This window comes from Podarcis raffonei, chromosome 1 (genome assembly GCF_027172205.1).
Source record: "Podarcis raffonei isolate rPodRaf1 chromosome 1, rPodRaf1.pri, whole genome shotgun sequence".
Classification (NCBI taxonomy): domain Eukaryota; kingdom Metazoa; phylum Chordata; class Lepidosauria; order Squamata; family Lacertidae; genus Podarcis; species Podarcis raffonei.
The window spans coordinates 74,430,775-74,447,154 of NC_070602.1; the positions used below are offsets into that span (position 1 = coordinate 74,430,775).

Here is a 16,380-nt window from a genome sequence, read left to right on the forward strand (position 1 = left end):
ATGTCAAGATCCTTGTCCACTAGGAAGTGGCACAGTATGAGACAAAATATGTTACATACTACAGGAATAAATAATAAAAAATACTCTGGCATCATTTGTCATACTGAGCCTAGCTTGCAAAAGGTCACTCACAGTTTTCTCATTGCCTTGAGATAACCAGGTTAGGGAGATTTGTGACAAAAGGTATTGTTTTTATACCTGGGCAGCCAGGCAAGTAAAAGTGCATTGGCTGCCAACTTCCATGATTTATTTCCAGGACAGCACTACTAAGCTAGCAGTAAGCCCACTGTGCAAGGGCACAAAAGGACTTTAGCTTTGTACATCTTCCTCCAATAGATCTTAACCAGCTCACTCTAGGGCTGCTTCCACTTTTGCATTTACTTATTTACCAAGAGAATATGGCTATAGATGCAGCACAAAAATCAGCCAGGGATTCATGCAACTCATACATGACTACAACCAAGCATGCCCACCCTGGCATTAATGGCACTCCTGGTCACTTTTGCTACAGATACAGTATTTGCAGGATGCAAGTACTGAAAGCAACCTTGAGAAGGTGGTGGGCTGAAGTCCTCCACAATCCATGTGCACTGCTGCTGATTCGCGCTTAAGGCCAATTCGCAGCCACGTTCCTCTACCCCAAAGTACAGCCAAACTGTCCTTTATCATATGTCTACACACGTGGAAAAGGTATACAGCAATTTCTACCACTGGGGTGCATGACACTTTGTTCCAACTACTTTAGGATCCATGTAGCACCCAATTCACACTCTGATTTCCTCACATGAGCACACAATCATGGATCAGGAGTGGATTGTTTGCACTGAGAATCAAGTGAGTTGCTTAATGCAGTATCTGCTCGAAAGAGTATACATAGTTATTGGTTTGGAGTTTTGTTTGCTTAACCCCAGCATTTTAGCAGGGAATGATTCAGAGTCAGTTCTGGACACTAGGATGCTAATGTGGCCCTTTGGACTGAGAGCATCATCAGGAGCACAGATTGCTGTTCCTTGCCCTCACTCATACTTCTTTTTTGCAGTTCCTATACTAGCTTTAGAGCTTTTGTCCGCTATTTTAAAGCAGTTCTAGCAGAATACTTGGGGCAATCTGTTTTGGGATGACCTTGTGCTGCAGCCTCAGAGCTTTTGGGGGGGTCATATTCTACCCACCCCCACATTTGTACCATGCAAAACAAATTCCCCATAATTTCCAGAAGGACCCATCACACTGCTTAATACTGCCATTCAGTTGAGGCATTGCTGCCACAGCAAATCGCAAACTTACCACAGCAGCATCACCAATGCAGACACTATGGCTAAGGAGTGTGTTCTTCCCAGTGCAAGTGTAACCATTTAAGCATTTCAGATGGAATTTGCAAGAGAGCTCAAAGGAGTCAGCTGCCTGAATTCTCCTAAGTGTAAAGGGAACTATAAGGCCCAGCTCCTTCCAGGGGTGCTCCAAGCTCAGGTTTGCTAGGATGGTTGCCTAAAAGATGAGGTGTTGAGTTTTATTGCCATTTTATAGCCACACAGTTGCATCCTTAAGCTTTTATTTTTGCACTAATGGTTCTGAGAAGTGTGAAGTGAATAGTGATTTCTAATATTCTGCAGCTCCTCTACAGTTTCTTGTGCTTTATGATAAAGAGTGCAGTCATTTAATGTTCTGCTTTTCAGTGGCAGCAAACAAAAGCCAAAACATTTAAGTCCAGTCATGTGTAACTTGTCCCCAACACATTTTTTTTAATGCCACCACAGAAGCTGCAATCTAAAGCCAGAAGACAAGGAGGAGGAAGGAGGCGGCTTCTTAATTATTTCCGCTTATACCACCTTTGCCCCACAATAGATATAGGCACCCATATCTTTCCCCCTGTAAATCAAAAAGTAGATTAGGAGACAGGAGAATTTTCAACCCCAAAATAGCATGGGCCCCTCCACGACTGCATTTTGAAAAATAAAAAGTGTTGGATACAGTTTATATATTGCTGAGCACCATATGCAGTTAAGGCTTTGAAAGATAGCTCTGGTGACAAGCAGAAGTTCTGGAATCTCTTCTTAGGGAAGATTCAATAGGTCTTTCTTAGTAGGATTGAAATGCACTTCTACTTTGCCTGCCCAAGAGTTGCCAATAGGGAATGTTGCCAAGAGTAAAAAGGATGGTGAATAAGATATGGCACTAGTGATGGAACAAGGGCACTTGCCTTTTTCTTTTTCTTTTCTTTTTTTAAGAACAAATGGTTAGCTAGCTTAATTCTCCCCTGCCATAGGCAAAAACAGCTGTAAAGTTCAATCCTTTGCACAGGGAGAATGATCCTTGGACAAGCCTCAGTTGCCAAAAGTTGGTGATTCCGGCTATGTTCTGGTCACCTCCCTCCTATTTTCAGCAGCCTTTAAGAGTAAGGATTCTGCAACAAGCATGAAGGGCCCTTTCCTCCTCACCCGGTTGCAGAGCCAACATCTGGCTGAGAGGTATGTTTTCCTTCCCAGTTAGTGTGCTCCACTAACATCAGCAGTGTTCATATTGAGTCATCCTGCTCTTAAAACACAATACGGCTCATAGGTGGAAACTTCCTGCATTTTAATTTTGAGCTGTGGGACCCAAAATCCCTACAGCCACCTTTAAGGAAAGGAGCTTTAATGCATGAGTAAAGAGAAGGATCAGAAGGCATTGTGTGCTTCATTAAAGAACCAGGAAATAAGCCAAGCTTTGGAGAATTATGAGGTCTTTCAGACGTAAAGGGTAATGCACGCGAAGACAAAGGGTAATGCACAAACCGATAAATAGGTTGTGAGCTGTCTTGGGTATCAGCTGCCCTTCAAAAGTGGATGTGAAAGTCAAAGTTCAGTTTGAGTCAGTCTTCATAAATGCTCTTTCTCCAATGATAGTTTAGATGCAAGGGGATTTTGAACCAAGAAAGTACGTAGGCATATCAGGAACACAGAAAAGGAAAGTGTTAATATGGAACACAGAAAAGTGTTAAGTAAAAAGGAAGCAGGCATATTTGGAAACAGAAGTGTCAGGTAGGATGTAGTAAGAAGGGGGAAAGTAATTTGGTAAGATGGTGCCTCTGTGGGGCTTTTTCTGAGCCTATAGTTCACACTACAATCCTTCAATAAGACTCCGATGGAAACCTTTTTAAGATTTCCTTTCACAGCTTTGCATTGTCTGTACCTTCTCGATGCAGTTCCTGCAAAACCCAGCTACCTGAATCAAGGCTTTATTTTTTAATTACCTTTGTATATATAGATTGAATAAAGTGTTTCTATGGAGAAAAAAGTAAGTGCTGTCTTTCCTGACGAAATAAATGCCATGGCATTGCTGCCAGAGAGACATAAGGCTTTCCACGGCTACCAGAGAAATCCTTCTCCCTACATGCAGAAGAGATCATTGTCACTGTGGCTCAAGACAGAGTCACTTAAGAATGGTACACAAGCAGCTGTGTGTACACAAGTCAGTTTCAGATTGGATGAGAACCAGTAAAGCGAGTGAGTTTGAAGTACAAAGGGGTCACTTACACACACACCCATATTGCTCTGCTTCACTTGCCACCTGTAATATGGCAACGGTAAATTATGTGAAGATTACTAAAGTATTGCATGCTTTCAAGCACTGAGGAAAAAATCACTAGTGGTTAATCTGTTGCGTGGCCCATTGTACCTACCTGTGTGTTTTGGTGCCAAAGCAGGCTATTTTTCGCTTGCCCCATCTTCTATCAAGACCTTTTTGTATTGGCCGTGCCCTGTTGCCACGTACTTGTACTTCTTGCCAGGAAGCTTCTGGGGAAGCTAAACGTGAGGGGAGGAAACAGAAGAAGCTTCAGAGGCTAAAGTACTTACTCTTCTTCCCACACCACCTGCTTTCCTGCTTTCCAAGTGTTTTGCATGCTTATCCAACTTTCAGTATTTTCAAAGTGGTCTGACTTTGATCCAGTTATTGCACTTCTCCTTTTACACCCGAGGAGGGAGTATGGGGATTTTTATTGTAACAAAGCAAGGTATAGGAGAAGTGAAACTGTACACAGATGGTCATCCTGCCACAGATGAGCTCATGTCAAAAAGGAGTGTTAAGTAAGAGCCCTGAAAGAGCACTTGAACTGTTAGCGACCCAAAGGCGTTAAAGATGCCATGCATGTTTCCATTTATAGGTGATTATTCCAGAATGCTTCCCCACTAGAGCCCTTTCATGCTGCTGAGGCACTGCTTTCCCACAATTTGCAAGAAGCAATGTTAAAAGCAAATGCCTTTCCAAAGGAGCAGCCACACAGGCTCCAGGTTGCCCCCAAGATTCTCTTCACCAGTTTAAACCCTGAGTATCTCCAAAAACAAGTGGATCTCTCACCTTGACATTTTCATCTGTCCTTGGGCTCTCTTTCTGCTCCCACAGGCTTCTCTTATTCACAATGTCTCCAGCCACAATGTCCTAGAAAAAGCATGGACACAGTGGTAGGATTTTGAGCTGCTTTTCTTCCAGCTCATTTGATGACGATGATGGTGCTTTTATTTATACCCCACCCATCTGACTGGGTTGCCCCAGATGCTCTGGGCAGCTTCCAGCATAATAAAAACACAGCAAATGTCAAACATTAAACATTTCCTGATACAGGGATGCCTTCAGATGTCTTCTTAAAGTTGTGTAGTTGCTTACTGGTTTCACATCTGATGGGAGGGCATTCCACAGGGCGGGTACCACTACCGAGAAGGCCCTCTGCCTAGTTCCCCGTAATTTCACTTCTTGCAGTGAGGGAATTGCCAGAAGGCCCTCGGAGCTGGACTTCTGTCTGTGCTGAACAATGGGTGTGGAGACGCTCGTTCAGGTACACTGGGCCAAAGCCATTTAGGGCTTTAAAGGTCAGCACCAACACTTTGAATTGTGCTCAGAAGTGTACTGGGACCCTGTATAACAACCTAGGTGTCAACATTTACCACAGGCACCTCCATGCAAGAGGCTTTACTAGAACGACAGAACTTTTATGCAATGTATCCGTATGGGAGCCCTATATTCTGACTCCATTTGATTGAGTGCATTTTTGCACATTAAATTATGTCCATGTAAATGCTTCCTGCAATAAGGTGCATTTTCATTTTTTCTATAACAGCATCAACCTTTTCCAACAGTAGGCTCTTTAAACACAAAGTACAATGGAAGCCCTACCTTACAGGGGGTTGTCTTCACAGAAGTTTGAGCCACTTCCCCTGTCTCCCATAGGCTTTTCGTGCTGGCCACTGCAGCACTAGTGGAAGGCAGGTCAATGGAAAGCTGACGCACAGGCTTCGGAGACTTGATGGACGTCTGGAAGGGACATACGTAAATCTGAAAGAGCTTCTTACTCTGAACCAATTCACCTCTTTTACAATCATGTGTATTGGGCTCTTTCTAAACACATCCAATTGACTCCCACCTCCAGGTACCTACATGAGGCAGAATCTGCATCACAGTGATGCTCCTGTGAAGCTCTAATGGAAGGTGGATGTGTTCATCTCAAAGACAGGAATTGCAATGCACAACCACTTTGTGCCAACAGAGCTCCTGCTGATGGTAGGACAGGCAGGCAGGGTGCAGGGCAGCTCCTAAACACCTCTAGTGCAGACACTGCCTTCGTTTCAGAGACTCCCATAATGAAAACACACACCCAAACCAGCCAGCCAAACTATACCATAGCTGGTAAGACAAGGGTGGAAAATCTGTAGCCAGCAGGGCAGGAATAGGCAGACTCAGTCTCCATGGCCAATGGTTAGGGTTGATGTTGTCTGTCTCAGAAGACAATGGAGTGCACCACCAGGGGTGAAGTCAAATTGCTACATTAGTAGCATGAAAGTAGCCTCCCCAGGGTGCAAGGCTGAGCAGTATGTATGGAGGTCCTGGGCTGCTCAGACTTTGTGGTCCAAAGGAAAGAAGAGCAATACATCTGGCACCAGCTTGGCTGCAGGAAGGTTGATGTAATTCTACATCATCTCATGAACTACAGGTTTCCCATCCTACAGTAGAGGCACAACTGAGCATTCTAACAAGAAAGCATTGCATTAGGCCCAACAGAAGTCAGCCGCAACCCACACATGTGATAACTGGATAGGAGGGCAGAGGAGGCACCTTCACATGCTGATTCCTAGCCTACACCAAGCTGGTAGCACATGACCAGGACTTTGCTTGCCACAGAAAACATGACATCTGCAGAGACATGCCAGAATCCGAATCCTATTATGTGCAACAGCAGAAGTACCTAACCAGCTTGCCATCCATTTAGAGCCAAGCAAGGCAGGTTCTTCAAAGCAATTAACACATTCCCTAACTTAATCAGGAGTGGAAGGAAACCAGCCTGCACTCTCAGCAAAGTTTTAGACAACTTCATTCACAGAGTCAAGGAGTTTTACCTTACCTCAATGGCATGAGTGTACTGCTCAAGTTTGTCATCAATCTTTGAAACTGGAAGAGGTGGCTGTGTCTTCTTCACACTGTTACTGGAAGGAGAACAAAAAAGACCAACGGAAAGAGGATTTCTCGCAAACCTGGGCATCTCAAAGCTAATCCAGCCCAACATGTTCATAACGCCATCTTCCTACTTGCCAGTGATTTTTGGAATACAATAAGAACTAATTGAAGAAAATACTTAACCATGATTTGTTGCAGTAACCCTGGGTTAAGATCCTGAGAATTCAAGGAAACCATGGTTTAGCTTGCTTAATAAGTTCTGCCCCTGCAGAGGACTTGTATAAAGGAGACACCAGTAATACCTGCTTGTTGTTGTGCAAGCAGAAAGACTGGGGAGATTGCCTGAACCCAAGTTGAACCATGGTTTATTCATGATAAATAGTGGCCTGGCTCACACGTCATACCAAGCCAAACTCTGCTTTAGTGAGAATGTGTGGGTTCCTAGAGAAGAGATCAAGGCTGTTCTGCTCCCCCTGAATGGTTTTGTTTCTCCTTGTAGTACAGATCTCACAGAAAAGCCACAAGAGATAGGACAAATCTTGGTTACAGCCTGTGGTTATTCTGGGTCATAATGACCCAGACTAAGCTGCTCAGTGCAGGAGCAAAACTACCAAGCAAGAGCATAGTGGCCACAATCTCCGCCCTGCACATGATTTAGCTTAATGTGATATGTGAACTATACCAGTATTTAACCTTGTCTAGCACAAACTTTAGTTGCACACCCTGGTTTGTGGCCAGTGTTTTTGGCTAAATATCTAACCAAGTTTCAGTTCTTTGTCTGAATAAAGAAGCACAAGTCTGAGCAAGTTTTAAGTGTTATGCCCAAGAAAGAGATACACAGCCCAATTCTTTGCCCTCAGTATCAAGAAGAATAGATGGCTTGGGGCCAGGAGTTGTGAAGGACCCCACAGCACCCACTTGAACCTGCCTCAGAGATCCTGCATGCAGGCCAAATGTCAAGATTAATTAGATTTGTGGGCACTTCTGATCAGAATTTTTCAGTGGTGGCCCAATATGCCTGGGAGGTTTGATCTACAGATAGTAATAATATAGACTATGGCCCCACCATCCCCATATTTATTGGCTTTTAAAGGGACCTCAGTTTGTTGTACTTATTTCAATCTACTTTTAACAGCTTGGGTTTTATATCATTTTAAACTGCTGCTTTTAATTTTGCAAATATAATTAAGTTATTTTTATATTTTTATTTTACTATTCATAGAAGCTACATTGGGATGACTTTGCTCTGAAAGGCAGCATGTAACATGGGAAGTAAGTAAAACAGGCAACCCTATTTGGGGAAGTATTTAATGTTTGATGTTTTATTGTGTTTTTAATATTCTGTTGGAAGCCGCCCAGAGTGGCTGGGGAAACCCAGCCAGATGGGCGGGGTATAAATAATAAATTACTATTATTATTACTTTCAGCATAGTTGCCTTTAACCCAGTGAAACACAGCATCAACATTGCATAACTTAAGAACATTCAGTCCTCGGATGGAAGTTACCTTTTCTGTATGGAGCGGTTCAGGGATTCAGTTCTTTCAACGATCTAAATAAGAAACGACAACACACCAGCTTAGTCAGTGGTCTAGAAGATAGATACAACCTTCCTGCTTCCACCCCAAAATGCCAAGCTAAGGCTGGGAAAAGAGAAGAAAAAAGTGTAACGACTGCCTTTCTCCCACCTGATTTGCACAGTTCTGTACCCTTCTGCTTTTCTAGGTCATTGTACAGTGGTACCTCTCGTTACGTACCTAATTTGTTCAGGAGGTCTGTTCTTAACCTGAAATTGTTCTTAACCAGAAGCACCACTTTAGCTAATGGGGCCACACCACCAGAGCACGATTTCTGTTCTCATCCTGAAGCAAAGTTCTTAACCCAAGGTACTATTTCTGGGTTAGCAGAGTCTGTAACCTGAAGCGTATGTAACATGAGGTACCACTGTATAGTCCCCCAAATTGGGGGGGGGGGAGAGACCCAACCTTTGTTTACTGGGATTTCCAGTGTCCTCCTACCTAAGGATTATGATGCATACCTTTACCGTAGGGCTTGAAGGAGGCTGAGACTCTTCCTCTTGGCTGGAAGTGCTTGGAGTTCTTTGCCGTTTTTCTGGTGCCTCTTCCTCCTCATTCCTCCTCCTTTTCTTCTCCTGAAGAGAAAGAATTGGTGGCAATTCAGCAAAAAGAGCTTGTGCAACATTTCCTCTAGGAGTTGTTTTCCACACCCCTGACTACCTTCTCTGCTCTTCCAGTTGCCCTACTCCCTTCTCCAAGTGCAGAACTAGACACAGTGCTCCAGACAGATGACCTCTGACTAGTGAAGAATTTCCCAGGATTTCAATATTACAGTTCTATTATTGCAGCCTAAAATTACATTAGCCCCCCCTTTTTTCCAGGCACATCATGATGCTGATTCAACAACAGTTGTAGTCAACTGCGCTCCTCAGACCCTTTTCACATGGCCTGCTAGCTCACCAGATATTCTCCCATCCTATATCTGTGAATTTCATTTTTATTTTATTTTTTGCCTCAATGCGTAACTTTGCATTTGTGTCTGTTGAAATTATTTTTGTCAGATTCAGATGAGTTTCCCATTCTCTCAAGGTAATTATGAACTTCATATTTGACATCATCCCTGTACACACTACTGCTTGCAGTGACAACAGCAGTAGTGTGTACAGCTACAAGACACTGAGGGCCAACTAAAGTTTCCAAGCAGATTTTTGTCTTTCTTTATGTCCTTATTTTGCCCATTTCCCTTGTGGTCCTGTTGCCTCCATTTCGGTTTTAGCCTACTAATTTGTAGGCATATGATGACAGAACACATCTGACCTCTTGCATTTTTTTCTCTTCTTCATGCAGATTCTCTTCTGCGACATGCTGTGGCTCCTCTTCAACATCTTGGAGCTCCTCTCTGACATCCTCATTCTCTGCTCTGATATCCACATCTTCGTTAAGCTTTTGCTGTTGATCCAGCTCTGCTTCTGCTTCAAGATGATCTTGTGAGATGGAACCAGAGGAAAACTTGAGGAAGTTTGAAGGCCCAGGTGCAAACCGGATGAAGATGGGAGACTCCTGATCCAGGTGAATCTGCCCTAGCTTGGCTTCTGCTTCCATCAGATTGCCTTCTTCTTCCTCATAGGAACGCCTTGGTGACCTAGGACTGAAAATTGGCAATGGGAGGAAAGGATAAGAGAAAAGGACAAAGGTATCAGTTAGCTTCCTTTTCTTTTAAAAGCGAAGCACCCGCTTTTAATATCTTTAAGATGAGAAGAGTTACAATGTTCACAGGAAAGGAAGTCTACTAGTTCAAATGATGCCACCAACTTGACTTCTATGTGAAAAACAAAATACGGCATTGTGCCAATGAGCTGCTACATAACCATTTCCTTAGTACTCCCCAGAAGTAGGGGCCAGAATGGGAGAGTATATATAGGGGAAAGGCTTTGTGGAGCACCCAGCACAACACATATATGGGAGCCTTGTATTCTGTTAACAAAGTCTACATTCCAGATTTAGCCTAAGCCACCTTGACACCCAAATGCAAGTGAAACACAATGTCACTGAGAGTCTCCAAAAATTGCTGCCTGGTGCAATTGTCTCCCTCTGCCTAATGGTTAGACTGAGTAGGCTGACTTTACCAGGTTCTAAACTGTCCTGTATCAAAAGTAAAGATAGCGAGTCCAGTGGTGCTCCTGATATATTGTTCAAAACAAGGAACTACTATATCAAAAACCCAGGGCAAAATAGATGAGGGCATTCACAATAACCAGAATCTGGTGAAGCAGAAGTTATTCATGTTACTGGTAGGATACTTGTGCAATACATCTCAGAGCAAAGATAACCCCTGCTTTGTGGTCCTTCAGTGAAAAACAAGGGGAAAATGACATGTGATGCTTTGTGATCCATATCCTGCCTTTTGCGGTGGTGGCAGGGGAGAAATGTCAGGTTGCAAGTTTGATGGCAGCAGCAGTACTGGGAGAGAGGATGCTTGACCTCTGGGTCACAGTTGCACTCAAAATCCCTCAAGGAAAAACCCCACAGAACCTCAGCATCATGTATCTTTTCCCTTCAATCCTCTTTCCTCTTCATCTCCTAAACCGAAGCACTATTACATGGCGGCGCTTGTCTATATTATGACTCTCCTGGATGTAAATGCCAATCTGAAGTTGATTTAACCTTCCACTGACCCACAATGTCCATACCAAAAACATATGGGAATGTGTGTAGGCACCACAAGAAGTTGTGTTTACACAGTTCCATTGCTGGGCTCTGAGGCAGAGCAGATGTTCCTACTAAAGCAGTGCAAAATATGAGCATGGAAGGTGGACAGGCATTCCAAATTAACCCAATAAATGCTGGTTGTAGCTCTGGCAACCCCTCCCTGCATTTCACATGGAACACAAGGTAAATCCATATCTTCATTTATGTGAATTTGGAACCAGGTATTAACCACAAACCAAATGCTAGAAATGTAAACCATTAAAACATTGTTTCTTCCTTATGCAAGGAGTCCTGTTGGCAGTAAAAAGTACCCAAGGCTTACCTGTAGGCCCTATGCTTATGAATAATCAATTAGAAAGCGTTGCTCACCCCAGGTGCCTCTCAGCATACTACTCATTGCTTTTCTGCTATGCAAAACTGCTAAGCAAAATTGCAACTGAATTTCCACGCTTTTCTTGGCATGCACCTCTCACTATGTTTCTTATACACAGCAGTCATATAGGCAGCATCCATTCTGCTCCATGCTTTCCCTCACCAATCATGATAACTTTAATTCCAAAGTCACTACTTTAATTAACTGAGGGGTGGGGAGACCACAGCTCTGTGCAAGAGCACCTGCTTTGCATTCAGAAGGCCCCAGGTGCATCTGTGATGTACCGGGAATCTCCATGCAGGGTGATTCAGTTAAAAAGTGAGGCCATGTTCCTAAACACCACCCCAAACCAACAAAGAACCAACCACATTGTGTTTGTATAGGGTTGCCAACCAAGTAAGATGAGAGCTGGCAGGATCAGATGAAGCTTTGGAAAGGACAGAAAAAGCCTCATCATAAGAACATAATAGCAGGCTGCTGAGTCAGGCCAATGACCCATCTAGTCCAGCATCCTATTCTCACAGTAGGCATCCAGATGCCTATGAGATCCTGCAACCAGGATCTGAGCAAAATGGCACTCGCCCCTCCTTTTGTTTTCAGCAGCTGGCATTCAGAAGCATTACTGCCTCTGCATGTGGAGGCAAAACAGTCACTGTGGCTGGTAGCCAGTGATGGACTTTTCCAGCTCCACAATATCCTTTTTGAGTTGAGGCAACCAGCTTAAGGTCAGCACATTAAGCTGATGTTAAGAGGCACGTGCCAAAAGTCAGTTAGAGTTAGCAGCCTCATATTTGTGACCAAATAGCACCCAAGTCCATTAGGCATTCTACTCTTGGGAAGCTCCCTGTGATATGAAGCCTACTCTCAACTTGCAAGTAGGAGATCTCTATGTATATCCTTCTGTGGACTTCCCCCAAGGCCCAATAATCATAACAATCCTAAAATCCACTGGGGAAAGCTAACCAACAGTTAGAAAGAACAAATTCCCAGGAAATTTATAAAGAATTTATAGTCTCCCCATGTTAAGGCAGTAATACCTTCTCAGAGTACATACGGCCTACAACAGATATAATGAAACCTCACAATGCACTTCAGAGTCTGGAGTAACTCTTTTAAAGGATAAAAGAGAAAGATTTCACTCTAAATTCCACCCAGAGTCTGGTAAAAGGCCTACTATCAAGAGTCCACTTACACTGGAGCTGTGGCTCTCCCTCAACCTCCAGGAAAACAGGAAGCAAAGCAGAGTCATCTCACCTAAATGTGTTTTCCTAATTAAGGTTTTCAGGACACACCCTCCCTTTCCTTTCCTTTGCACTGTCCTGATGCAGGTGTTCCATATTTTCTCTCTCCCAGCTGAAACAGCCTACATACCCCAGTCATATATTTTTTTAAAGCAAACAATAAACCCACCATACATGTGTTTACTCAGTGGAACTAATGCAGGAATGTCAAATAAAAATCTGCCTGGGCTGGAAAAATTTTTGATAACGGAAATGGCTTGCAGTAAATCAGATTGTTTTGTCCTGAGAGTGGCCAGGCTACATCCCCTTACCTAGAAGCAAGCCCCATTCAATTGGTGGGCCTTACTTCCAAGTTCACCTGCACAGAATTGTTACAATTCTTCTGGTATCTCTGGTACGACACTAGTTCTTCTGGTTTGTGCGTAAGAGTTTGCCACTTCTTTTGGAGCCACTAAAAAGCATCTCTACCTTTCTTCACAGCATACAGGTGCCACCGGCTGGGCTTCTCTCCAGTCGCCCTGGCATGTCTGCTCTGCTTCCGGCACTCCTTCCCCTGCCCATCTCTGCTTGCGCTGCTCAAGTTTCTGGGACCAATCGCTAAAGCCTTCATCCTCTTCCAGTTCTGTAGTCCCAGAAGGCTTACCATCAATCCTGAAACACGGGAGAAAGAAAGAAAGAAAGAAAGAAAGAAAGAAAGAAAGAAAGAAAGAAAGAAAGATGTTTAACACAAGGCAAGTTCAGAATAACACACACATTGTTCTGGTCACTGCCTTTGTTGACTGTTCTCATTTTAGCTACTGTACCTGTGGGCCCTTCAGATGTTGCAAACTCCTAACTCCCCTTTGTCCCAGCCCCTGTGGCCAATGGTCAGGCTGATGGGAGCTGGAGTGAAACCAGAAGCGGCTGGTGAGGTAGGGCAACTCCACCCTCCTGACTGTGGAATCACTGCCGCTTACCTGGACAGAGCTGTGGGGACACTGTGATTGGGTGGACACACTGGCAAGAGAGCTGGATTGGCTCGGGTGGTACACCTGCTCAGCTCCAACTGCAGCGCCACTAAGCCTTCATACCATCATCCCCCTCACAGAGGTACAATTTCCAGAGGGATTGTTTAAAGGGTATATAAATTCAATAAATAATAATTTAAAAATTCTGCAAGGGGAGTAGGAGTCTCTTTTCTCTGCACCCTTTACAAATTACAGTTCCCCTGATAAGCTATGACTGCTTAAAGTGGTATGAGACTGTTTTAAATCTATAGTGCAGATGGAGTCCTGATTAGTGACAAGAGACACAACCATTCCACTCTCAAGCTCATGCCATTTTGTGAAATTTTGGGTTTTAGCTCTTTGAAGACTATGCACTCTCCTTTTCAGGATGTCAACACACACACACACAAATGGGGGGGAGGGGGGGTTAACCATATATACAAAAACATCTGTAGCAATGCTGCACTATTTCTGAATATTGCAGTACAGATTTAGTCAGTGGGTTTTGTTTAAGTCATGTTATAGCGGTCTAGTATCTGCTGCAGCCAAGCTACTGTCCTTTCTCCCCATGAATTATGTTGGGACTCACACACCTGCCATTGACAACAACTTTGGGGTTTGTCTAAGATGCACAAACTTCTGGGTTTTCCTTTGAAAGAAAAGCTCAACAATTTTGGGGTCCTTCTAAAAAAAGCTTAAACCCTAGTTTAAAGGTAATTGGGGGATGTTTTCACTGATTGTTTACAAAAGCCCTTATAAAGCATCAATGTGATTTGATATAGAAACTCACAACGGTGATTAATTTATAGGACTCTGCCTATGCTTGGTGCTTTGTAATTTGCTGCTGGCTATAAGGTTTGTGTGCAGTCAAAACTAGGCTCTGATCAATCCTGTTGGTTTCAGTGAGAGTGATAAGCAGCACAGTTCTATGCATGTTTACTCAGATGCATGCCCCACTGTCTTCACTGGGGTTTATTCTCAGGAAACTGCAGATAGAATTGCAGCTTAAGTCTCCAACTGATACCAGTAGGAGTTTGAAATATATAACTTGGGTTGTTGCTATGTGTTTATTGGTCACAACAGTTATTTGCTGGCGCAGGAGAAAATTGATCTTGCTCTGTTCTTTTGAGAGCTCATGTGATGGCAGAAGTTCCACAAATACAATATAGTTTATCAGCAAACTGAGTCTAGATCATCTGACTCAAGGATTATTTTAAAAAACCAGTGAGAGTTTCCTGTTGGCTTCGGAGTGCAGAAAATTGTCCTTAAAATATATTCCAACATTTTATCCAAGTGATTCCTAATTAGCTGGCAGACAAACGTCCCACTGCACCACCAGCAATAAGTATTGAGGTAATTCACACTAAGAATACAGTCTGAAACAATATAAAGCATCTTACATTCTTTTTGGGGGGGGAGAGACTTGAGGGTGGGGAACTGAACTTTAGATATTTCTTATGCTTTTAATGTTAAGGATTGTGTATGTGTTAACACAGAGAAAATAATCTCTTCCATCCATTAATAAAGGAAGAGAGGGAAAGGAGCACTTATACCCAACTGGCAAGAGTCTGTCATTTGGCCTTCGGAGTATACAGACTGCATTCCAAAGCTATGATCGAACACAGCGGCTGCAATTTAATACAAAGATGCACAAACTCCTAGGCCAGAGTTAACTAAAAGGAAAATAAGTAAACGGGGATGTGAGAGAGTTGCTTAGAACCTCTTACACTGTTTTTGTTTTTCACAGGTTTCCTTCACTGCCTGAGCCCGACTGCGTTTAGAATGAAAGATCTTCTGACAGCAGACAGGCGCAATTTAAAGCACTCACAGTGCCTGTTTGATTTGAAACAGTTATGGAAATGCAAAATGATTCCGTAGTTGAGATGATGCTCCGAGACCAGGGAGAAGAGTCAGTGGAAGAAGACTGGAAGAAATTTAAAGACTATTTACAGAGACATTGTAAAATTAATGAATGTTAGAATGATGTTGGATTGAAATTAAGTGGTTTCTAGCTGAAATGGTATAAAAGAATATGAAAAAATGGTTTTTTATAAGTACAAATTTAAGGCTATAATAATTTAAGATTAAAGATCTGGGTAGAATAAAGAGGGAAAGAAACTGTTGAGCTAATAAATTGAACTGGAATACAAAAAAGGGAGGTATGAGGAGGTCCGAGAACCAAGTAAATGAAAAATAATGTGATGAAAAGATTGATTGTTTTTAACTATTTTTATTTTGTATTTCTTCTTTTTTCTTTTTCTATTTTGTAATGTAAAAATCTTAATAAAAATTTTATTAAAAAAAGAAAGAGATGATGCTCTTCCTGTCCCACAATGCCAAGTCCTCCTGAGGATTCTGAACTGGATATCGTAGAATGTTTAAGCATCACACACTCGCAAGTTGCAAAATTGATCACGAAATATATATCGTATATTGTACATTTGACATGACAGAGAAAAGGGAAAGGAGAATCAGCAGAGAATCAGTAAATGTTTCTGGAGATCAGTTAGCCCTACCTGATAACCATTTCAGACATGCTATTTTTCTATGTACAGTGGTACCTCAGTTTAAGAACAGCCCTGTTTATGAACTATTTGGTATAAGAGCTCCGCAAAACCGGAAGTAGTTTTCCGGTTAGCGAACTTTATGTCGGTCTACGAATGGAAGCCGAATGGTGGAAGGCCACTGGTGGCGGGAGGCTTCATTAGGGAAAGCACGCCTCAGTTTAAGAATGGCTTTGGTTTAAGAACAGACTTCCGGAACAGATTAAGTTCATAAACCGAGGTACCACTGTACATTTCCTTCTACGTACATTTTAACGTATGCAAATGGTACAAATGTTCCTTTTTCATGACTCTGGATAAAGCAATCTTTACTTTTATTTATGAAGACTATTTATATACCGCTTGACATAGAAAAGCGACCCTGCTGTTATGTGGACCTGCCAAAACAAGGCATTGTAGATGTGGCAATTGCTCTGCTATATCATGAAGCTGATAGAAAGACAGTTGTGTTGTTTTTTTAGAGCTTCATTCACAAAGTACTGAAGTATAACATCTGAAATTTTGTCCACATTAGCTGGCTTACAGTCAGATTTTGACAAACTAATTACTCAATCGCATGATGAAGCTTC

At 42.7% G+C, this 16,380-nt stretch overlaps 1 protein-coding gene across 2 annotated transcripts in view; it reads right to left on the reverse strand.

Moving 5' to 3' along the window:
• LSP1 (lymphocyte specific protein 1) overlaps positions 1 to 16,380 on the reverse strand; it is a 75,973-nt gene that overhangs the window by 8,391 nt on the left and 51,202 nt on the right. For both annotated transcript variants that reach the window (XM_053394101.1, XM_053394107.1), the window contains exons 3-10: positions 12,730 to 12,912; positions 9,256 to 9,586; positions 8,460 to 8,573; positions 7,930 to 7,973; positions 6,371 to 6,452; positions 5,149 to 5,286; positions 4,336 to 4,416; positions 3,659 to 3,782 (exon numbers count right to left, since the gene is read on the reverse strand). In XM_053394101.1, the coding sequence (XP_053250076.1) occupies positions 3,684 to 3,782; positions 4,336 to 4,416; positions 5,149 to 5,286; positions 6,371 to 6,452; positions 7,930 to 7,973; positions 8,460 to 8,573; positions 9,256 to 9,586; positions 12,730 to 12,912 (1,072 nt within the window). In that variant the 3' untranslated portion in view covers positions 3,659 to 3,683. The remainder of the gene's footprint in view (positions 1 to 3,658; positions 3,783 to 4,335; positions 4,417 to 5,148; positions 5,287 to 6,370; positions 6,453 to 7,929; positions 7,974 to 8,459; positions 8,574 to 9,255; positions 9,587 to 12,729; positions 12,913 to 16,380) is intronic.